Consider the following 24064-nt stretch of genomic DNA (forward strand, 5'->3'; position numbering starts at 1 on the left):
TTGTACATGGAACAGTAAGTCATTTCAGCAGACAGCTTCTCCTCCAATGATTTTTTGATTATACCAGTTGCCTGATTTAACTGATCTGCTATTTTAAACAAAGGACACTAAGAGGCTGAGAATCAGGAAAAAGCAAACATAAAATTCTCCACTCTGAGCTAGACATAAAAGCAAAACTAAGCACTGCAATCGAAATGGACCTTTCCCATCTAGCAAAGCTGTGTCACTCCAGTCAATGCAATCTAACTGTACTGTATTTGCTTAACCTTAGGTCACCATTTAAATGACACTGCAACTGTTTTAATCTGTTTTGAAGAATGTTAAAATGAAAACCCCACTGTCACATAGAGATTTTCCTCACAGTGACTGTATTCCAAAATATACCTCACAAGCCATGTAACTTTAATATCTTTATATAAGAGTCAAGACATGGTTTACTTTGTGGGTCAACACACTCAAAAGGTAGATCTGTAATTACACATTAATTACAAAAGAGTTTGGCAGTTGCTTGAAAGAGAACATAATACTAAATTCAAAACAGAGCAGGGTGTTTATCTTATTACTTTCCTAATAACTTACGTGTTTTTTGCTTGTCCATCTTGAAAGCACATTTGCCCAACAAGAGCAGCATGCTGGTCACCCAAGCACTGAAAGTGAGAGATTTTTTTCCTTTAGCAAATGTCCTCACATGAATTTCATATTTGTCTATAACTCTAATCTATTAGTAGCACATGGATAGTTAAAAGCAAGGAAAAACCTACAGAGAAAAGCTATGCTTTTTATTACTCTTCCCTCTGTAAGAACTGCAAATGAAATGTGTTGTGCTACTTATGGTGAGTAATTTATATAAATAGAAACTAAAATTTACTATCTTTACACGTTATTGGAAAAAACTGAAAATTTGCCCAGCATTTCTGGATTATGTATATACTTTTTTTATATATATGAAGCAGAGCTTGATTCCATTTTGTAATGTTAGTCATTTACTCAGAGATACCAAGTTTCCAACTAAAGCTCTCATTTGTATTTCCACAGGCAGACCTTAATAATAATGGATCAAGCCAAATAGTGATTCATCTACAGAAGTTTACTTCCTGTTTAACCTGAAGAAAAAAACTAAAAACTTAATTCACAGCAGGATTCACTCATCCTTAAAGCTTTTTCCTGTGAAGTTATGTTCATAGAGTTCCAGGTTGTCATGCCAGAATCTACGCTGAAGTAGGACCTACCCCAGAAATTGGTACACCTGTCAAAGCTCCAGATTCCTGTATTGCAAAAAGAGAAAGAAAAACTCAGAGTTAGTTTTCCATGACTAGAGTTGAAGGCAATGAAAAATAAGCTAAACTTCTAATGCTCAAAGGAAAACAAAGAAGGGTCATGAAAGCAACACGGCTTAGTTCAGGCGTACACTTTGTTTCAGCTTAATGCAGCTCATGTCTAAACCACTAAGAAATAAAGAGCAGGAAGTTTTACAAATATAGTTTATGTGACCTCAAAAGTTCCTAGTATAAATTTTCTTGAAATAACACTATACAGAAAATCCAGTTCAGTGTAATCTGTGCAGTAAATGCCAAGTGTAAAATGCAAAAGTGCAAAATGGTAAAGTGATCAGGAAAAAAACATGGCTGTGGTGACATCCTAAGTAAAGGGAGATGCCTGATGTTAAGATACAGCATATTAAGTCTCAAGAAGGCTTTCGTCTAAACACTACCAGAGTTTTCATTTACATTCCTGTTACAGAATCATAAAATCATTTAAATTGGAAAAGACCTCTTAGATTATCATGTCTAACTGTTAACCCAGCACTGCCAAGTCCATCACTAATCCATGTCTGTAAGTGCCACATCTATACATCTTTGAAGTACCTCCAGGGATGGTGACTCCACCACTTCTCTTGGCAGCCTGTTCCAGTATTTGACAAGCTGTGAAGGCTCCTGTTTTATCACTTGTTACCTAGGAGAAGAGACTGACCCCCACCCAGCTACAAGATCCTGTCAGGCAGTTATAGAGTGGTAAGGTCCCCTTCTGAGCCTCCTTTTCTCCAGACCAAACACCCCCAGCTCCCTCAGCTGCTCCTCATCAGAGCTGTGCTCCAGACCCTTCCCCAGCTCTGCTGCCCTGCTCTGCACTCACTCCAGCCCCTCAATGCCTTTCCTGTAGAGAGGGCCCAAAACTGGACACAGGATTTGAGGTGTGGCCTCACCAGTGCCAAGCACAGGGGGACAATCCCTGCCCTGGTCCTGCTGCCACACTATTGCTGATCCAGGCCAGGTGCCTTTGGCCTTCCTGGGCCCCTGGGCACACCTGGATCATGCCCAGCTGCTGCTGACCAGCACCCCCAGCTCCTTCTCCTCCAGGCACCTTTCCAGCCACTCTTCCCCCAGCCTGTAGCTCTGCCTGGGGTTGTTGTGACTCAAGGGCAGGGCCTGGCACTTGTTGAGCCTCACAGAATTGGTCTCAGCCCATTGCTCCAGCCTGTCTAGATCCCTCAGCAGACCCTTCCTGCCCTCCCAGCAGATCAACATTTCTGCCCAACTCAGTGTCATGTGCAAACTTAGTGAGGGTAACCTGAAAAATTTATTTAATTATTTAACTATTTTCTGACAATTTCTACTTGTTTCCTTAAATTGTTTTTTTTTGTGCAGTCGTGAAAATGAATTTTCAGTAAAGCCATGCAAGTGTATTTCCAATCTGAATTAATCACATTTTAATTAACTGTATTTAAGGTAACTGTGTTTATAAACGCACTAAAAAGCTCTACATGAATCTGATGTTTAGCTACCATGGAATTAATATTTTTAGAGAAAATGGACAGTTTTTCTCATTTATAAAATGCTATAGCTAACATTTATTAGCCAGTAGCTGTATTTTTTAGCTCACTATAAAATAAATATTCAACAGTGTGGAAATTAGGACAAACACATACATTGAGATCACGTTTTAGAAATAATTTTGGCATGAACTCTATAATTTTTTTATCTCAGATTTGGAAACACACAGCAAATTTATTGGCCTAGGAGTGCACTTTTTCTAATCCTTAAACCAATGAAAATGCACAGCATCTGAGCAGAATGAGTAAGGTGGTCAGCCTAATGGAAGCCTCTACTCACCCGGCTAGGACAGATTTTCTACAGCCAGCAAAAGGAAGAAAAAGAAAAAAAAATGGAAAGGGGAAGAGAAACAGAAGTTCACATTTAAAGTGAAGAGCAATTCTGTTCTGGTGGTCAGGCAGTATCTTTTTCCATTTACCTTGCTCATTCATCTTAATACAACTCACTCTTATCCAACCTTCACATAAATAAATGTCAGCAATGACTTCTAGTGGCATTTCCATTAACACATTAGCAAAAATATTTCAGGGAAGTTAGAGTTCTATTAAAAAAAAAATCCATCTTGTAACTTGTCTTCACTACAAAATACATGTATTCTTATTAACAATAACTAAAATTACCAGAAAAAAAGAATGCAAAATCCCAACATCCAGTTTATCCAATCTTGAAGTTCATTAATTAGATGCCACTGTATCAGAAGAATTGGTGCTGCATTAAAATAATCAAATACTCAACTTCCTATAACATTATATAACAGTAGATAACAGCTTACTAATCATAAACCAAACAATACTGGTCAAGAAAAAGCCATTAATCCTAATCTATGGAATCTGTCAAATCCAAATGGATACAGTTCTATTTTTACATCATGAATTTCACACAAATATTGGAAAACATACCATCACACCATAAATCTCAGAGGAGCTTCGTACATTTGGAAGTATTTCCATAGGAATTTCAAAGAACCTGAATACAACAAAAAATAATGTATATTATATAGTCAGTGCTAAATCAGAAAGCATTTTGCATTTATTTTCTTAAATAAGTTTAAGCATAATGAAAAAAACTATAAAAGGGACTTTTATTTCTAGGTTTTAATCTATATGTTTTTCCACTTGTTACAGTGGACACCGAATTTTGGAGGAAAACAGCATATATTTAAATCTTTGAGGACCTATCCAACTCTTTTACATAGAAATTCATGTCTCTTCCAACAATATCTTAATAATACACTTGTTAGTAAACTCGAATCTCCAATAGAGACACTATCATTCCAGCTGCTGTACAAATTTGCTTAAGTAATAAAGACACTATTAAATCACAATATTCTGAGTTGGAAGGGACCCACAAGGATCTGAAGTGATTGGCCCCTACAGGGACTGAACCCACAACCTGGGCATTATTAGCATCATGCTTTAATCAACAAAGCTAAATTGTTTCCAGGAACCAGGCCTCCACCTACAGAAAGATTCTGCTACTTTTATTTAATCCAGACCATAAACTGCACATCTGGAGAATAATGAATCTTAGTTATTAATGTCAACAGCAAATAGAACAGTACCTGCTGATCTTAGTTTAGATAAAAGATTCTTACCTTTAAACAAGTTAGAAACTATTTAAATAATAGCATTACTGAAAAACTGAGCTTACTTGCAGAGGTCAGGATCCCATTCCAAGGAATGAATGTTGAACAACATTGTTCTACTGGCATTGGTGACATCTGTACAGTGAATGCCTCCATTTGTTCCACCTGTCAAACTCTGAACAAAAAAGTCACAGCATTTGTCAAGGAGAAATATAGGCTTACTCCAACAAATTACAAAAAAATTTCAAGATCAAAAAGTTTTCACCTTGGGATTACGAACTCTGGTATTTCTGCAACAACTAAACAGGCAGACCTAATACACCTTTCTAAAGTCCAAGATTTTTCTGAAAGTGTAGGCAAAGTTTTACAGCAAACTATAATGGTAAACTACACATAAGAATCAAGAAAAAAAATAGAATGGTATAGGGACAGTAAAATTTCATTTTGCAAGGAACCTCATTGGAATTTCTTTAGTAGCTTTTATTGACATCACCGTGTCATCATTGGGCATCAAGTATCACATGCATGGAGATTTACATGATATGGGAATTTATTGTAAGAAATACAAATACATACCCATATAAGCCATGAATCAATAGTCCCAAACATAGCTCTTCCATCCTCAACTGCTTTCTTAATCTCTTCCACATTATCCAAAAGCCACCGAAGTTTCACTGCACTAAAGTAAGTGCTAAGTGGAAGACCGGTCTTAAACTGTAAAATTAAAAAAAAAAAAAATAAACATCATGCAAGTATCTTTTCCATAAATACTGTAGTTATATGAAAAAATTGTGATAGTAAGGGAAAAAGAAAATACACAAAACTCAGAAAAATTCCATAAACTTCTGTAATTATTTAAATAAGTACTAAGCATACAACACACAAGTTGCACACAAACATCAAAATCAAATGACCAGTGCAATAATAGATAAAGATCAAAGCTGATCTAAATGCAGTTCAAAGATCATCTACGTGGAAAAAGTTGTTTGCAGAAGGCCTGTCTTATCTAGGATATCTCCATATGACTAGACAATAAGTAACAACAACAAAAATGGGCAGGACAACACAGGAAAGATGAAAATTGCACTCTACTAGAACTTGAAAATAAGTAAGTTTATACACTTTTTGACATCCATTTCCTGCCTGTAGGAAAACATATAATATAAAAAATACATAATATTTACTGTATTAGTAAAGGACAACATGAATCAAACAATTGTGACACTTTTTTAAAAGCATTTAGTTTTCAATTTGTTATATATATGTTCACAAAAAAAGAAAACTTGCTCTTTATGAATGATCTTCCTTGTTCTCAGATTGGATGCAATTAATTTCAATATTAAGGCACGAGAATGGATAATACATTTCATACCAGTAAATTATTTCCCTTTCTTTTTTTCTACTTGATCTTAATTTTTGTGTGTAATGTTTATTTTATATTGGCTAGATAGCACAGGATGAGGTCTCACTTCCGTAGTGAGATATTAAATAAGTGTTAAACATTTATTTTAAGGAAATTAAAAATTTTCTAGTCTCAGACTGGTGTCTTGCGCTTAGTTTTTATTATTTGACAAGCTAAGAAGGGACTAGAAACTACAAGTGACTTTGTTTAGGAGAATTTTAAACACATATATCCAAAACATTATACATTGCAGCAGGTACAATTTAAATGTTTGGAATGTCTCCTACCTTTGAAAAAGTTTTGTTTTTTCCAGGAATTCTTTTAAGAAGATGTTCAACTGTTGACTGGGTTCTCAGGTCAAGCCACACTAAAACCATGAATAAAATTAATTGATCATGTGATTTAATACACAAAAAGTGACATGTTCAGCCTGCTTCCATGAAACCACAGCTCTTGCCAATGAATTCCTGTCTATTTTTATCTTTTCATGTAGTTGAAAGAATATTGTATTGCCATTGTATTTTAAAGGCACTGTTGTAAAAATTAAAATGGTTAGATAAATTAATTTGATTTAAAAGAACAAATGATTTGAGAAAGAAGCAGGATTTTCCACAAGTAGGGTATTTACTTTATCAGAATACAAGCAAGTGAGTAATGCCACTTCACAGCAGACGACTGTGATTAAACTAAGAGGTTAAAACAAATAGCAGGCTGATTATTTACTATTTCTATGTAAACTTTCTACTAAAAGACTGTGTTGTAGTTATCAAGGTATAGCTGGGTTTAAGATAAAGCTGTTAACTACATTTATTTGATATAGAAGAGTCCTGGTTTTACGGTCATACTAAATCAAACTATATCTGGCTCTTGACCTAAAAAACCAAGTCTAGACAATTACCATTTTTCAGCTGACAATATCTGAAAAGCTAAGTTGAAAATGAAACTCTGAGTATTAATAAGTATTCATTAAGTCATCACTAATTAAACCTACTTAACATTATTTTCCTTTAAAGTTAAATCACCAGCACCCTGAAAATTTCAAAGACAGTGATTGGATGCAAGTCAGAGCATTTTGTGCCCGGAACTCCTCAGGAACATAGTGGGGTTTTTTTAAAACCAATAAAGTGATTTAAGTAACAATTTTTATGGAATAGGCTTTTTTAAACTGCACTGGTGTGTATGCAAACACACATTTTACAACACAGATATCAAAAAAATCCAACAAATTAGTAGGCTAGGCCACAGCCAGATTTGCACAGGAAACTACAAAAGCATTTTTTCCACAACATGATCATATTATGATATTACATATTCAGAAAGCATAGTTACCAATAGCATTATAAAGAGGTTCTCCAGTTGTCTTGTCCCAAACCACTGTTGTTTCTCTCTGATTGGTGACTCCAATGGCTTCAGGACAAAACAGAAAGTATCCTTTTCAGAAGGTTTGTTTTCCCCTTTTGGGGGGGTGAGGGAGGGAATGGAGAGGTGGAGAGGAGGGAGGAACAGGTAAGCAGAAGAGGAAAGTAAATGGGAAATAAAGTTTCCAATTTTTTCAAGGTATAATCTAGAAATATTACTTCTAAGAACTCATCTTTGCTGATTAACCTATATGCTCTAAACTTCTCTCTTTTTCAGCCACAAACTGAGACAGCAACAACACTGACAGGGGAAAACAGCTTTCCTAAATTAAAGTTCTAAACTTAATTTCAGAATTTCTTCATCACTTGTCTCTGTGATTTTACAAGATCAGGTTAAGTCTACTTTGTAGATTCTGCATTGCTAATACACACACTTATTTTATCATTATTCCTCCCCAAAAAACTATTTTCAAATACAATTTAACATTTTGTTTGAAGCTGGCATATGCTGCCACCTTTCTATTTATTCACTTAAAAACTATGGTATCTGAATTGCTCAACCATAGCATGCTAAAGCCCTCTACCCATAAGTACCTCTTATGTTAGCGATGTCTATGTTCAGTTCTCTCATTTTCTCACAGGTCCTTTCCACACATTCATAGACAGAGTTTAATATTTCCTTTGGATCTTGTTCCACCCATCTTTAACAAACAGTAAACACCAGTTAATAAAAACGTACATAAAAAGAAAAAATAATACTAGTCTGAAAAACAAGCTGAGCATTTTAATACAAATATAGCTACAAAACATGTTTTACAAATCTACAAAGAGTTTTGTTTTGTTCTATACAGAGGGCATTGGCAGCAAATGGTAGGTCATTTAGGAACGAACAAACAAACAAAGAAAAACTCAGAAAACAAAGGAAGATATTTCTATGACCAAGCTGAAGACTGTGATTCAAATGTAAAAATTACCAGTTTTATTACCTTAAATGAGATGTTAAGTCTCATTTAAACTTTAGTTTTAAACTTCAACGTTTAGACGTTAAAGTTTAGATGTTAAATATGTAAATGAGTGACCAGAGCCAAACACCAAGTACTTTTAGTTCCGTAACTCAGGCACGTTCCGGACGGACACCCAGTGGGAGCTATTTCATGCCATTTTTTCTGCCCAGTCTTTTATAGCAGTTGCTGTGCTTCTAAGAATTATTAATCAGCTTCAGTTTTGATGACTCATAGATAAAAATTCACACACACTACCAAACTCTACACAAATGAAAAAATAAAAAATAAAAAAAATCATACCCTTCTTTAGGGAATTCTTGCTTTAGTTCCACTTGATGGTGACTCAAGAGCTCTGCTGTTGCTGCATTAAAAACCTGCAAATTAATGACACAATTGAATTTTCTATGAGCACAGAAGTTTATACAACAATAATTAACATTTATTATTTTGAACAAATGCAGTGCTGTGACAACAGATAGTAATTTTCTATCGTCAACCCCAACACCTATATAACAAGAATTCAGATATATACATTTTTAAAATTAAGGTAGGCAAAGATTATTTTGGCAAACTTTGCTGTCACTATGTCAATTTTAATTGCTTTTTTTTTCCTTAATGGATCGGAAAAGAACCAGATTTTTTTCCTGTGGTGGTTATAGAAGTTAGACTCCTGATGCATATTAGAATATTACTCAGTAAAATACCCACTGTTGTTGATAATAGCATTTCTTAAGCTCTTGCTGTGCCACTCTACTGCCAGAGTTATCTGTGTGTTTTCTTGGGTTAGCACATTTTAGGAAGAGTGAAAATCTATGACAAAATCTATGGGACATCTGTGTGAATAGATCTATGTGAATCTATGGGAAAATCTATGACAAAATCTATCAAACTAAAGAACAAGAAAGTACCTAGGCAAAACCCATTTTTTTTCAAAATAAACTAAAAGTACAGAGCTCATGAACAATCTGACAAGAAAAGAATGCCACTGCAGCAACACAACCCATCAAAAAGAGAACATGCAGAAAAGTAACTTAAATTTGGACACTCTACAATAAAAACCAGCAGAGTAGAGAATCACGAGTACTCTATCAATGGGTGTTCTCAAGGAATCCCAAGTTAGAGGTGCAGTGGAAGCTCATGGAGAATGCACAACAAGCCTCATTAACCAGCAGTGGCCTGTTCCCAAAAGGAATCTCTGCGAGGCCAAGCTAGGGACACCCAGTGAAAGATTCAGCTGAAGTGAACAGTGTGTGAGCCAGAGAGCCTGGCTGGCCAGTGGTGGCAGTCCTGGGGGAAGGGCTCTTTCTCCACAGCACCACGCAGAATCTTTTCAGTCAAGAACCTTCTGGGGCCTAGAAAGTAAAATCTAGCAGCAGGTTCAGGTGAACTGCAGAACATATCAGTAGGACACCATCCTACCTTTTCATGGCAAGCAGAGCTGAGCCAGATTTAGAAACCACTCGCATGCTAAAGAAACAAAATTCAGTTATATCCGTCCACCCTCTAGGATACAACTGAACCTATTCTATACTTGTTAATGCTCTCTTTTCATACCACACATTTTAGGGGTTTCTCTTAAAGTTTTTAATCCATAAACTCTTGGTATCATCTACACAGTACACTTTACTCAGAAACTATTAGAACAACTCTGACAAAAAGGAGATGAAGTTCTGATTCTCTAGAGCATTTTTAGAGTGAAACTTTGAAGTTTAGAAACATTTGACTTATATATTAGAACTGCAGAATAATTCAGGCTGAAACGGACCTTGAGAGATCTCTAGTACAACCTCCTGCTCAAAGCAGGATCAGCAATGAGATTAGATCAGGTTGCTCAAGAACTTTTCTAAGCAAGTCTTTAAAACCTCCAAGGATGAAAACAGCACAAACTCTGGAAAGCATTGAAAGCTCCATTGTCCAGAAAAGAAGTCTTTAAAAGGTACATGATCATTATTTTCTATGATCAGCTCAAAAGATGACATAGAAAGAGCACCACTGAATCATTAGTACTTTATTTACTTATCTGTGTTTCATCTACCAGCTCAGGCTTTACAGGAATCTATCCTATTAAAGAAAAAGCTCTGTCAGTACTACACATTTGGAAGCAACCTGCATAATGGGATATGGATCTCAAAATGCTACACAACATACTTAATGGAGAGGTTGTTTTGCATGTAGGCAGTAAGATTGCTTTACTAGAAATTGCCTTCCTGCCAAAAGCATATTCAAATTTACTAGGTTTTTAGAATAAAGACAGAGAGATAGAAGACTTTTTATTTAACCTGTATGTTAATATGTTATGTATCTGACATACTAGCAATGTTAAATATCATGTGGTAATCATTCACCACTAATCATTCAGTATTTCTTGAATCAGAAGGTAATGCAAAGGATTCCTACTGGTAGCAGGAAGCACATATTCAATGAGACAAAGTCATCAAATGAATGTGGAGTGTGTGGCTTGCAGACACAGCAATAAGCTGTGACAGGAATACATTTTCAATGGAAGCAATAACTCTACAAATGCACAGATTTTTTCATATCCATAGAGAAGAACTAGGCAAACAATGCTAATCACAAACAAACCTGCAAGCTTCTGACATTCTCAACAAAAGCAACAGACACTCCCTATTATTCAGGGCAAGGGATTAAAAAGTTTCACTGGGAGCAATCCCTGTTTGAGGCCCTCCCTGTGCACCCTGGTCTAATGGAAGCTGTTCCTGCCCATGGTGGGGGGTGGAACCAGGTAATATTTAAGGTCCCTTCTGACCTTAAAGAATCATTCTATGATTGACTTCTACACTGATAGACAGAATTCTGATATGTGGAAAGATGAATGAGTCACTAAATTTAAACATACAAAATTATATATAACATAGGGAATAAATAGAACATATGGGACCTCAAAGCCTTTCTTTCCCACTCCCTCCAAAAAACCCACTACTGTTGTCAAAAAAATTCCCTATGTCGTCCCAGTTTGACAGTGGAGAGACAGAAAAATAAGTGAGAATAAGTACAAATAAATCAGATAAGGTCAATACATCCCTGCTGAAACAGGTTTGAAGTGTATTTCTGTAATTTGTTGGGACTAGAGGTTTTCAATCCTTTCATATTCATTAAGAACTGATTCAAGTTTATGCTACTGACCTCTCAGTTGTGCGTGGGGAAAGCCAAAGTCAGCTTTGCCCTAATTTTATCAGCAGTAGTAATGAAGAATTGTCTAGGCTATTTGGACTTGTACAGCTGTTTTGAACAGAGATGAAAGTGAAAGCCACCAGATGTGTACCGAATTCTCTAGGGAGAGATTAAAGAAAAGGAATAAATAACATCCTCCCTCTACTCCCAACAGAGAATCAGAGCTTGATCCTTGAGTCTCAGGACTGCAGAGAGGAAAGGCCTACATAGATGCCCTGCATGTGAACAAGCAGAGAGGCACAGGGGCTGATCACTTAATTGAAGCTTTTTATAGGGTCTTTAACATAATACATCACATCACATAAAGGGGTACAGTTACATATTATTACATATTATTGTGTATTGCATTTATGTCTTGTTGTCTTAGTGGAAAAGAATTAATATCAATGAGTTGTAACAATTTTCAAGGAATGAACAGAAATATGAGGCTCATGGAAGTGATGAAAGAAGCTGCACAGCTGAAAAGACAATAATGAAAACAGATTTTACAAGTGACTTTTCCTATCTCTCAATCTTTGTCATGTAACTCTGCCTGCAGAAAAGCTATTTCTGTTATGCTGTGCTGTATCTTCATGAGTTTCTAGCAAGCAAGAACAGTCATGGCTTTGCAGGCAAACAAGTTCAGAGCTGGAGTTCTGAAATTGCATCGAAATCAACCCAGCTGTGGCAAGGATAAGAGACAAACAATAATTTCCCTCTCAATTATTTAACTAGGAGTAGCACAGTAAGAATTTATGAATAAGTCCAAGTTTAAAGCCTCCTAGAAATTACCTTTCTTGGAAGGCTTGTGACGAACAGATTTCTGTCGCCATCTAGGAGGTGCTTACAATTATGGGATTTAAAAGTAAAACTACACTGTATTTTAAGTGATTAGAGCTAGGGGGAAAACTGTATTTACAGTATTTTTAACCCTTCTTGCAAGTTATACAATCAAGTTTTTCATAAAAGGTCATGTTACTTCAGAAGAGGGGTAAAATGAATTCCCCTCTGAAGAGAAAGCTCAATGGATATGAATGTTTTCCTTACCTAAAATCAGGTTTTGTTTATTGAAAAGAATGCTTACAGTGTGATATAGCTTTATTTGATTGTTTCTTCTGGAGACAAAGTAAAGGAAAAAATAAATATTTTGCAAAGGCAGAAAAAAAACTGTCCTGTGTCTGACTGACAAACTTATAACTTAAAGTACTGTGTAGGTACTTCAATGTGTCTTTCAATTCTTGCTGTTCCTGGATAAAATGACAGAAACACTGTCCAGCAAATACCTTTCAAGAGATCAAACAATGGTTCAGCTGGCCATTAGCTCCTGATCCTAAGACTTTTCACAAAAGAAGTTATAGTGCATTATTATGATTCTTGAATAATACAAAATGGAACACAAGAGATGAAAGTATTTGATGAAAATATTCAATGAAACATCTTAGCTAGAATTCAGTCATCTGGGTACACTTATTTAGCTTATCCAATTTATGTTCCTGCTTGATATTTTTAAGAAAATGAGCTTTAAGCAATTGTCTTGTGAGCACTGTGCTCCCCCTGGTAACTCTGAATCTTGTTCAACCCAACCCATGTTCAACCCAGCTTAACAGAAAAGATCCAATCTCAAAAATAATTGCAGTTCATTTTTCAAAATTAGCTAATAAAGGTAAAGATCCAAAAGAGGGTTTGTGGAGGATAAAGCTACAGCATAAAACTACCACTGCATGTGTGCTGTGTGAGAGGCAAGGCTAAAGAAGGAGTGACAGAAATGCACCTGAGTTCTGGTGCTCCTTTAGCCTCTGTGCTCACACAGCCCCCTCATTCACAAGCAGGAGAGACAAAACTTGTGTCTGCACAAAGGATAATTTACTCTGAATCTCAGGAGGTCCTCCCTGCTCAGGTAAGCCTGAATTTAAAACCAGGCTGTTCAGGGCCTGTTTTAATCAGGCACTGAGTGTCTGCAAAGATGGAAATTCCACACACCTTCTCGGCCCCGGATCTGGAGCCCTCCCAGTGAAACATTGTTTCTTTACATCTATTGGAGATCCCACACTTGCTGCAGCTCACGTTCACTGCCCACTGTCTTTTCCTGTGCATGTCTGAGAAAAGGCTGGTTCTGTGTTCTCCACAAACTGTGGAATGAGGACACCCCTTAAGCCTCTCTTGTGAAGAAAGAATCCCTGATCTCCCAACCCTCCTTCCATGGCCTTGTGCTGCAGCACAGGGATTCCTCTGGCTGGATGAAACCCAGTTCTTCCAACGCTCATCCTCTGCAGGGTCCAACATCAGACCCAGTGTTCCAGATGCTGCTTCCTAAGTGCTGCACAGATGGCAACAATTACTTTCTGAACTTTTCTCAATGTGCACCACCACAAGGATGCATTGCTCACATATATCCAACTTGATGTCCAGCAGTAGTGTGTCTTTTTTCATGAAGCAGCTTCGTAGCTTTCTGTCTCAAGTGCTAAACTTTGTTTAACTGTATGAATATTGTGGCAGGCCCCTTCTCCAACGGGAATTTCAGTCAGCTGGCCACCCCCATCAGAGAGAACATCCCAACCCATCCCCATGGCTGTCCAGGAAAACACAGAGTATCAGCCCTCACTACTGACTGTTATGGACACCACTGGTAAATCTGCCGCCTGTAATTGTAAATTTACACTCTGGACTGCTGACACTGCTCTTTGGCCCCATTGGACCAGACAGCTTTTCACCTAGGAGGACTCTTTAACCTACTCAAAATCATATGTTTTCCACTTAAAAAGTTAGATAACAGTTGCACCGAACTACTGAATACACAAGTGCAAAGCAAGCAGCAGGTTGATTTTGACTTGTGACTTGGTGAAGACAAAAACTATTGGAAACACTACATAAAAAAAATGTAGAGACATCACTAAGAAATGTAACAAAAAACAATTAAAAGCAAAAGATCAACAGAGCCAAGGAAATAATTTAGGTACAGACAACAATACATTATATTCTGGCTTAAAATATTTCAAGGCAAAATCTCTATTCCAACTGCAGCAATCCTTTTCCAGCAAAATTCTCCATTTACAGGTGTTGTTATCTGAATGACTGAGATGAGTTGTAACAGACCTCTGCACATTTTGCCCAATTCTCTCCCTATCCCCTGTGTTCTGATTTAACTCCGTGATCATACATCTTATTTGCTCAAGCCCATGTAATTTTATCATAATGGCATGATCACACTGCCAAGTTTAAGACAATGCTGTCTGTTGACATGAATTGAGAGACACTGAGACGGATAAAAGAATTTAAAAGTGGCAGACACAATATGCTCCTTGAAAAAAACTAGGAAGCAATTGAATCCTCTTGTAGGCAGGCAAAATCTCCCCACCTGCATAAAAGCCATTGATGAATGTGTGTAGTGTAAGAAATTCCTCCTAAGAGGAACTTGTAAAAACACTTGTAAAAAGAGTTCAAGTTTTACTTCTACCAGTGTTATCCTTTGAGGATAAGAAAAAAGTTAACTTTTTATATACATGAAAGCAGATAGAATGTATCTTAATGCATTACAGGGACCTTCTTCAAGTTTGTTCCCAAAAATGACTCCTGACTGGCATCCAAGACAGCTCACTGGTGTCATTTGTCAGTCTGGAGTTTCTCTCCGCCCCCAGAGCTGTTTTCTCATTTGACAATCGCATGAAGGTCGTGATATTGAGTAATAATGGTAACATAGGTCAAGAAGATAGTCCAGTCTCCTGCTTCATGAAGGAACATTTCACACGGGGGAAGCAGTAAAAAAAAAAAGCAGCAAGGGCAGACCAAAACATTCATCTTCCCAATTCATACTTTGCACATTTGACAACACTTTATATCTAGTAAATATCTCTATTCCATGGAGGAAATTGTCATAGGCCTTTAATTAAGTCAAACTACCATGACTTAACTGACTAGGGGACAGTACATTTGCAGAGATTTGCAAACCAGAAGTATCTACAGTAAGTTTCATATACAACATTAGTTACAGCCTATTGCATAATACAGAAATAACTAGATCCTTCAACTAAGGGGTCAAATATATGATTAATATATTAATTCTCCTATCCTTAAACTTATCTTTCCCTAGTGTTTAAACAAATCAGTGTTTCACAAGGTGTGCAGGTTCAGCCACCTGAATACCGACAGTGCCCAAGATGCACTGACATGAGGGCTGGAGCTGCAGCAGTCGCTCCAGCAGGCCCCGGGCAGGTTTTAGCGGGGAACACAGCGGAGTCATCGCATTGTTTGAACACAGCTAATCACAGTCAATCAGCTCGCACGGATCTATTTCCCCGCTGCCTCAGGACCTCGTCCATTTGATTCCATTCGGGGCAAGGTACCCGACAGATTGAAAGCCTGACAGATTGCAAGCGCAGCCTGCTCGGAGCAGTGGGATCCCGCAGTCCCCTGGAGCAGCAGCAGAGCCGCTGGTGTCGGGCTCGCCCCGGGACCGCTCCCCTCGGGACGGGCGCTGCCCCCGCGCCGCGGCGGGAACGCGACTGAGGGACAGCGGCGGATCCGGCACCTCCGGGCCGAGCGGCGCCGCTTCTCCGGGAGACAGGAGGCTGCAGCCGGGACAGCGCAGCGCAGCCCTGCGGGCCCGTTCCCCTGCCCTTCCCCAAGGGCACGGCAGCAACCCCCGCCGGGATGGAAGGGAGTGAAGGCGCGGAAGCCGCGGCTCCCCTCAGGCCGCGGGGGCGCCGCCCGCCCCCGGTGCCGCCCCGATCGCCGCGCTGTGCTCACCAGGAAGCGGGTGGAGCTGGTGCCCTGATCGATGGCTCCCACCAGCGGCCCCAGCGACGCGGCCATGGGGCCCCCTCAGCGCCCGCTGCGCTCCCGTAACGGCCGCGCCGGCGCCGCGCGGGCAGCTCGCGGCCGGCGGCGCGTGGCTGCCGGGGTGAAGCCGGCGGGGGGGGCGGGGCGGGGGGCGCTGCCTCGCGCATTGTCAGCCCGCAGCCAATCAGAGCCCGGGGCGCGGCGGGGGCGGAGCTCTGGAGGCGGGGCCCGGCTTGCGGAGGGGCGCGAGAGGGGCGTGTCACGTGACGAGCGGCGCGCGGCGCGCCCCCTTCCTCGCCCCGCCCCGGAGCCCCTGAGGCGGCGGCGCGCGGGCGGCGGCTCGGGAGGCGGGAGAGCCCCGCGGGTGCTGAGGGCATCGCCGGCCGCTCTGAGGGCAGCGCCGGCGGGTCTGAGGGCAGCGCTGGCGGGTCTGAGGGCAGCGCTGCTGGCTCTGAGGGCAGCGCTGCTGGCTCTGAGGGCAGCGCTGCTGGCTCTGAGGGCAGCGCCGGCGGCTCTGAGGGCAGCGCTGCTGGCTCTGAGGGCAGCGCTGCTGGCTCTGAGGGCAGCGCCGGCGGCTCTGAGGGCAGCGCTGCTGGCTCTGAGGGCAGCGCTGCTGGCTCTGAGGGCAGCGCCGGCGGCTCTGAGGGCAGCCCTGCTGGCTCTGAGGTCAGCCCGGGTCGCTGCGGGAGAGCAGCGGGAACTCTTTTCAGGTCCCTTTTTCGGGTCACTTGTGCCTTGAGGCGGCGTTCCACGGAGTGAAACGTGTCCCGCTCGTTATCGGGGAGAGGGGAAAGAAACCCCCCGCTCTCTGAGGCGGGACTCCGCTGGGGAATTGCTAAGCCTGGGTGTCCCTTGAAATTTTTTGTTCAGAACAAATGCTGCCGAGGAACTGTGCAAGGCTGTGATCATGGGTGACCGAGATATGTTCTACGTATTTATGATACATCCCCAAAGCGGCTTCTTTTATCTTTTAAATATTTACCCTGCGTCATGCAGAGATACTCCTTGGCTTTATAAAAATGGAATCTCGGTCTTCCTTCCTTTACTGGTTGTTGGTAACTTGTGGTTCCAGAAAAACCACTGGTGTTGTAAGAGCCGGGCCGGAATTGCAAAAGCCAACAATGCTGACTGAAGGGCCTGAAAAGTTACTAGTGACACACGGTGCCAGTAAACCAGCCCCCACAGACACCATTAAAAAGATTTGCCTTTGCCATTGATTCACGTTACTAGTAGTTGTCCAAACTTGGGGTGTTTTGCTGCAATTGCTCCGTGATGAGCAAAATCTGATTGCTGCCACTTGGGAAAGCTTTGCGAGATACCTTACCCAGCTCTTTCATTTTTTTGCTTGTTAGTGCTTCAGCTGGCATCGAGGAGCCTTGGATGGGGTGTGAACAGCACTTACTGCTCATGTGTAATAGCAGGGGATTTCATTGCAGCCCTTAACTACAGCAGCTGAAATGAGACAAATACAGTCTTGTGGTAAGATCCATATCCACATTTTCAAGACTGACAGTGAAGTAGCATGTGGACCACTTGCCAAATATTATCGAAGATTTTCTATTATTCTTAAATCTTATCACCAAGACTGGTATTTCTTTTTTTTCTTGGAACCTAGCTATAGTTTAGCGATCATCTTGCTCAAGAGCTTGCTGCAACCCTTAGAAAAAGATCCACCAAGTTTATCCTAGGTCATAATAGTCCCTCCTGGCTTTGTCAGAGATCCCCCCTCTACTTCCTCTCTTGTCACAGTGAGCTTCTACACTAAAGCCAAGAACTACAGTTCATCAGGAAAACTTATCCAAGGCTACATCTTCTCCATGTAGATTAGGAATTCAAGGAATTAATCCCATGGGATCTTAGTTAAATCTGAATTAATCAGTATAATTCCTAGGAAAAGTGTGGGGTTTGTGTTATTTCTCTTTTCTCTTTTAAAAGCTGCCGCATTGTGTTCTGAGTGTATTTTAGCTCAAGATAGGATGTGACAATTTTCAGCAAAGGTTGAGGTCTCTATAGATCCAAAAGGGAGGAAGCAATATCATGACAGACATTTATGCAAAACATGAAATGCCACTGTACTGTTAAGGATTACTGAGTTACAGAAATTCTCTAGAAGGTGCCATTTCCTTAGGTGTTCTTTAGCAATGCCTGTGAATGTTTACAGACCAGGAACAGGAGAGGTGACAGCAATAACCTGTGATATTTCCTTAACCCTCAACAGACATGCAAGACAGGCAGAAGGGGGAAATAATTTAGTCCAAAACTAGAAAATATTGACTCAGGGAGAATAGTTTATTCTTCCTAGCCCATTCAACAGTGTGCTCTCACATTCCTATTCACTGTTTCAATAGAACATTTTTTTCTTGTAGTATTTATTATGCAATACTGATTGCAGAGTAGGGATAGAGGGTGCTGTCCCAGGGAAGCCTGCAGGGGAAGGAAGGGTGGAGCTCTGGCTGTACCTTTACAGTAAGATGGTGTGAGGCCACACTCGGCTGAGACACTTCTGAAGGAATTAGCTTCCTTTAAAGGAGGGAGTGTGGATATCCGTGTGGACTGATTTCTTCTGCTTCTGGTTCAGATCTCACTGAGGCAAGTCTACACAGTGCAGATCAAGTTGTTTGCTGTTCTGTTCTCCTGCTGAAGAACTTGCAAAACGAAAAAAAAAAACCAAAATAAAGCTCAAGTGCTAGTTGAGAGCCTTGTATATATTATTCTTGACAGAAGAAGAGATTGTGGAATTTAGATAGACTTGCTATAACAATTTCCAGCCTGAAATAATGGAAGATCTCATTGATTTTGGGGGACTTAATTATAAGAAAGTTGAATTCAGTTCCTCAAAATGTAACATTTATAAAGTTGCTGGTTATTGTCAACTGCCCACACAATGCAGATTCCTGTAAATGCTGCTCTTGTTCCACATGCAGCTTTTTGACCTCTTGTTCTGTAAACTGTACTCAAATTGAAGGTTTTTCCATCTTTGAATACAGCCCCACTGCTTGTTTTTTAAATATATTTTTAAGGTAGTGGACACATTGGAAGACATTAATTAAGCACATAAATATTTGCGGTGCATTATTCAGAGCCAACATAATTTAGTTCCTAAAGAACTAGTTTCAACAGCACATAAACCCAATTGTTTGCTTTTGGTTCAGGTTTTTTTAGTTTCAGTTTGATTTTTGTCTTTAATCTCAGCAGAGTTAAGTTGGCAATTACGTTCTGCTCTTCTTGGCTGATTCTTCTTTACTGACCTCAAGCTAAGGACAAAATGTGACTGTGTCAGGCTACTCCAAGCATGTGATACAGTGTGAATTAAAGAGTGGATGCCAGAGGTCCGTGTCTTTCCCTTCTGCCTCATAGTGCCAGAGAGGGCTCGGCCGTCAAATCCTGCACCTCCTTACAGATGTGGGATCCTTGGGCTCCCCCAGCAGGGACAGAAGGCACGTATTTGGAGCTAGGCTGGAACAGGTGGAGTTGTGACGTGTCCAGGGCACCAGGGTAACGAGTCACGCTGCCCCTTGCACCCTTTTGCCTACTGGGAAGATGAGTGGTATGTGCGAGGGTGCCTGTGCCTGCACAAGTGGATAAACTCCGTTGCTCTGGAGCAGGGAGCCAGCACAAACAGATTGTGACCTTGGCTGCCAGTGCCCTCACATTTCTACAGGTCATCTGCAGCACCCTGTGTGTGCTGGAAACCTTTCTGTAGATCCCGAGGAGGGCAGGATTGCAGTGACCCATTCTGTGTTCTGTCTCCTACATTTGTTTTGGCACATGCCAAAGAGTACATGACAATACCCTGTCACCATTTGGCAAGAACCATTTCATTGTGAAGCCATGACTGCAGTGATGCAATGAATGTTTCGCTGGGTATGTTTTACTTCTGACCTGGTATTAGACAATAGTTTTCCCTGAATGACATTTTATATTTAGAATCACTCTCACAGTGTTCAAACCCCGAGTAATCATTGTTGCAGTTTCTGCCCTTCTGGAGGACAATAAAATAAATAAATCATAAAAATAAATTCACATTTTGAAGACAGCTAATGCTAAGTCCTTTGAAAAGCAGTTATTAAGCCAGTAAGTCTTTACAAGAGTCACAGAATCACGCAATGGCTTAGGTTGGAAGGGATGTCAAAGATCATCTAGTGATAATTCACTGCCAATGACCAGGGACACCTTTCACTAGAGCATGTTGCTCAAAGCCCTATTATTCAAATCAAAATGGGGAAATCAGAAAAAACACCCTACAAGAATTTTATATAGATAAAAGTAAATATTCATAAGAATTAAAATGAATAATTCAGAGAATATAAATGTTCATTAGTGGTATAGTAGCTACTCCATGCTTCAAAATCCTTAACTGAGATGCTTGGTCTTCTAGCTTCCATAAAAAATTATGGCAACTTACTGCAAAATTTATTCCTGAAACTATACACTGCATTGAAGACACACATTAAAAATGAGTTAGTTTTCTACTGTTTTCATAACAACTGTACTTTGCTAGTTGTTTTTTTTTTTTTTTTTAATCAAGTGAGCTAATCTAATTAGTGCTCCATAAGATGATGATAGGGCTGATTCTCATAGGCTCATTCTGTACTTTAGCTTAAGTTAGCAGAGGCAAGACAACTGCTGGTCATAAAGGACATCTTTTCACTTTTTTTTTTTTTTTTTTTTTTTTTGCGCTGCATGGTGGATATTTCCAAAAATAGGCTTTTGTGAAATTGCTGCATACAATAATAGGATTGTATATTGCTCTAAATGCTGATATTTGATAGTTTTGCCTCTACATCCTAGTTGGAAGTTGAAAATTTAGTGGTGTACGCTCCAGACTCTGGTTTTCATATGTGATGAAGATACTAAAACCAAGAAGCAGCAGTGGAACTGCATGAAGACCTGAGACTGCTAGAATGGGTTTAAATTCTGTTAATCCTCCACAAACCTGAGCTCAATCCTGCACAAACCTGAGCTCTTTCATCATGCAGAAGTGCTAAAGCAAAGGAGTAGAATATAAAGTTTCAAGTGGAAGATGCCACATGTCTATAGGGAGTACAGGACAGTTTTTATTAAAGCATACTGTCAAATATATGTTCTACTAAGGAAAATACATATCTAGTAAAGAAAATATATCCCATCTTTTTAGTTTTCTGTTTCAGTTTGGTGATGGCATACTGAATTACTGTGCAACATCCTCAGGAAGTGAGAATTCAGTATGAATTATTATAAAGTGACCTAGTCATTTACTCTAGCTAATTAGGTGCCCTCAGGAACTGTACATTGGTCTATGAACATCAAAGGGTTTTTATGTATTATCTCTTTGAAACCTCTTGTGAAAATGTAATGCCTATGGCATTTTTTTACAGATATGGAGGTGGGCCCAGCCTAATTACAGGCCAATGGTCACTTAGGAAGTGCTTAGCAGAGCAGAGGCAAAGCACAGCTTTCTCTGAGGTCCAATTGCTTTCCTTGGCCACTGCCTTTCTCAGGAATCAGTAACTGTTCCTGTTGCCCTCAGAGAGGACAGGACAGAATAAACTGGTAATAACTGGCAGAGGCAGGATTCCACAGGGTAAGTAGAGCTAGCCTCACACACATTCTAAAGGATGATGTTTTTACCACTACCGTCCTGATCCTGGCCATGCAGTTTCTGCTTGTTGTGCAAGGGGTCTGGTTTTTACTGGATCATTTCTTGAGTCCTCTGAGCTCATTAATATGGCAGAAAACATACCCAGACAAAATAAAAGTGGATTGTTCTCTGCCAAGAAGCTGAATTGACTCACTTGCTGTAATGAGTGCCAGAGCTGGTGGAAAAGCAGAGCTTACCACAGCAAGGAGCATGGGAAAGGTTAAGAATAAGTAGGAGATGATGTGGAGGAGACTGGGGACAGCATGAAATATTCAGCAGCTGCAACCTCTTAGATTGCCTCAGCTGCTGACAGACCTTCAGCCTCCATATCATCAAATCAAATGTTAGCCATCTATTAGGAAATTCTGGAGATGCTAATGGCTGCATTATTATCATGAAGACTAGACTGTACTGTCTGCTTTTGAGAACAGCTTTAATACATTGATGTTTTCAATTTTACATCACAAAACAAGTGTATCTCTCATAAAACTGATGGGAGAGGTCAACTACACTGAGGTCTTCTGGAGATTCTTTATGCTCCACTTATACCAGAAGGCAAAATGGTGTTAGTTACCTGCAGGTGGAGTTCTGGGGGACTCCCAGGTAATGTACAGACAGCTGCTGAGAGAGATGTGTTTGCCTGGCCCTGGGAAGAGAAAACCTAGGGGACATCTCACTGCTGCCTATAACTTTGCCTAGTGGAGAGTATAGAGGAGATGGATCTCCTGGAATATCAGTGAGCATCTTGTCGTATGTAAATCACCCACTTTATGTATGCTTTTGTTATTAATGCTGTTTTAACTTTCATTTTCTTATCTCATTGCTGTTCCCAGGAAATCTTAACCTGTAATCTCTGCCTTTTGTCTCTCTTGCTGGAGTGGGGGAAGGGAGTATCTTGTGGTTTTCTTTACAGTGGGAATACTAAATTGAGGAATAGTATTCCTAACCCTTAACAGCTGAAAAATACACCTCACCAAGAACACTGAAATGAACACCAGTCTTGCCGAGCTTCATAAAAGATGCCTTGCTGTGTTTTGTTGAGAATTGAATTGCATTTGAAATGAATCTGAGAGATATTACATATATTTCTTTCCGTGGTTGCGAAAGCAGAACCTCAAAGTTGTGCTCATGGAGAAAGAAACAACCCTGCTCTAGAAAGAAGAAACTCTCAGATGTAATCCACTAAAATACACTCTCAGCAAAACACAGAGAGGAAGATAACTAAGCTATCAATGAAACTGCCCAAGAGAAAAAGGTTCTTTAGTAGTGGAGGATAACTGAGTTTGTGAGGTAAACTCAAAACTATCCTGGGGAAGGTATAAGAAAGCTGTGACATATCTAGTAGATATCATTAAGGCAGAAAGCCCTGTCATCCAAAGAGAAAGTGGATATGTGGAATGATCTTCAAAGACTGAGTTTGGACATTTTGATGATTTATTGCTTGCTTTCTGAGCATCTGCTGAGACCACGTATTTTAAGCAAAACTTAGGAAAGCTGATCTAAGAATGCACTTTCCTGGTGCACTGGTGGAGGAGCATGACACACAAAAAGAAGACGCTTTTCTGAAACAGTGACCAGTTCAGCTCTTCTTGCCCCAGTCCTGGAAGGTGAGGATGAACTGCTGACTTCACTGTCCTGATCCAGCACAGACACCAGGCCTGTGTCAGTCCTGGAAACCCAGGGTAATGCTGGGCTTAACACCTGCCTCTGTCAGACCCAGCTGGTTTACAGCCAGGCCTGCTGGGCAGGATGCTGGAGCAGAGGTGAAGATAAGGTGACTTTCCCTGGGGTGACCGTAAGGTAACACTTCAGTGGGAGCATTGCAGGCAGGCTGAGTGCTCAGGTTTGCATTCTGGATTCTAAAGCACAGACTCTTGTGCAGCAGGAGGTATTTCTTACAGGCTTATATTTGCAGATGGCTTCACCTCTGCTATCACTTATGGCTATTTCAATAGGTTATTGTGGAGTTCTATACGTGGTCAAGTTATGTTGAATTTATACATTGTCTGAATGGTTTCCCAACAGCAGGTTTCTGTTTGTCTTTAATGTACCTCAAAACATAGTTTCCTGCCCGGGTTTCTTGAGGTGAGCTCCTGATAACTGTGGCTCAGGGCCTTTGCCATTTCAGTCTGCCTATCAGTGGTTTGTTAACAGAATGTGTGTCAATCTTCATATTACAACTCCTTATCAACTTCTAATTGCAGTAATGCTCCTGGTCCATTATCAGAAGAGCTTACTCATAGCATTTGGTTCTTTCGAGGTTACAGTGCTTTTCTGCAGGAACAGGAGCTTCTTAGGGGCAGAGGGAGAGCTGGGG

The 24064-nt window shown here is 40.2% G+C and overlaps 1 protein-coding gene across 3 annotated transcripts in view; it reads right to left on the reverse strand.

The window, feature by feature from the left end:
• The window catches only part of GK (glycerol kinase), a 34799-nt gene extending 18522 nt beyond the window's left edge, over window positions 1-16277 (reverse strand). For 2 of the 3 annotated variants that reach the window (XM_071430363.1, XM_071430360.1), the window contains exons 1-11: window positions 16095-16277; window positions 8481-8554; window positions 7771-7877; window positions 7148-7225; window positions 6106-6185; window positions 4993-5130; window positions 4482-4591; window positions 3731-3797; window positions 3111-3128; window positions 1230-1265; window positions 580-647 (exon numbers count right to left, since the gene is read on the reverse strand). In XM_071430363.1, the coding sequence (XP_071286464.1) occupies window positions 580-647; window positions 1230-1265; window positions 3111-3128; window positions 3731-3797; window positions 4482-4591; window positions 4993-5130; window positions 6106-6185; window positions 7148-7225; window positions 7771-7877; window positions 8481-8554; window positions 16095-16160 (842 nt within the window). In that variant the 5' untranslated portion in view covers window positions 16161-16277. The remainder of the gene's footprint in view (window positions 1-579; window positions 648-1229; window positions 1266-3110; window positions 3129-3730; window positions 3798-4481; window positions 4592-4992; window positions 5131-6105; window positions 6186-7147; window positions 7226-7770; window positions 7878-8480; window positions 8555-16094) is intronic. The other variant, XM_071430361.1, reaches the window with a different exon arrangement.
• Window positions 16278-24064: the final 7787 nt, after the last annotated feature.

This window comes from Agelaius tricolor, unplaced genomic scaffold (genome assembly GCF_023055355.1).
Source record: "Agelaius tricolor isolate 1412-34295 unplaced genomic scaffold, bAgeTri1.0.p SCAF_7, whole genome shotgun sequence".
In the NCBI taxonomy this organism is placed as follows: Eukaryota; Metazoa; Chordata; class Aves; order Passeriformes; family Icteridae; genus Agelaius; species Agelaius tricolor.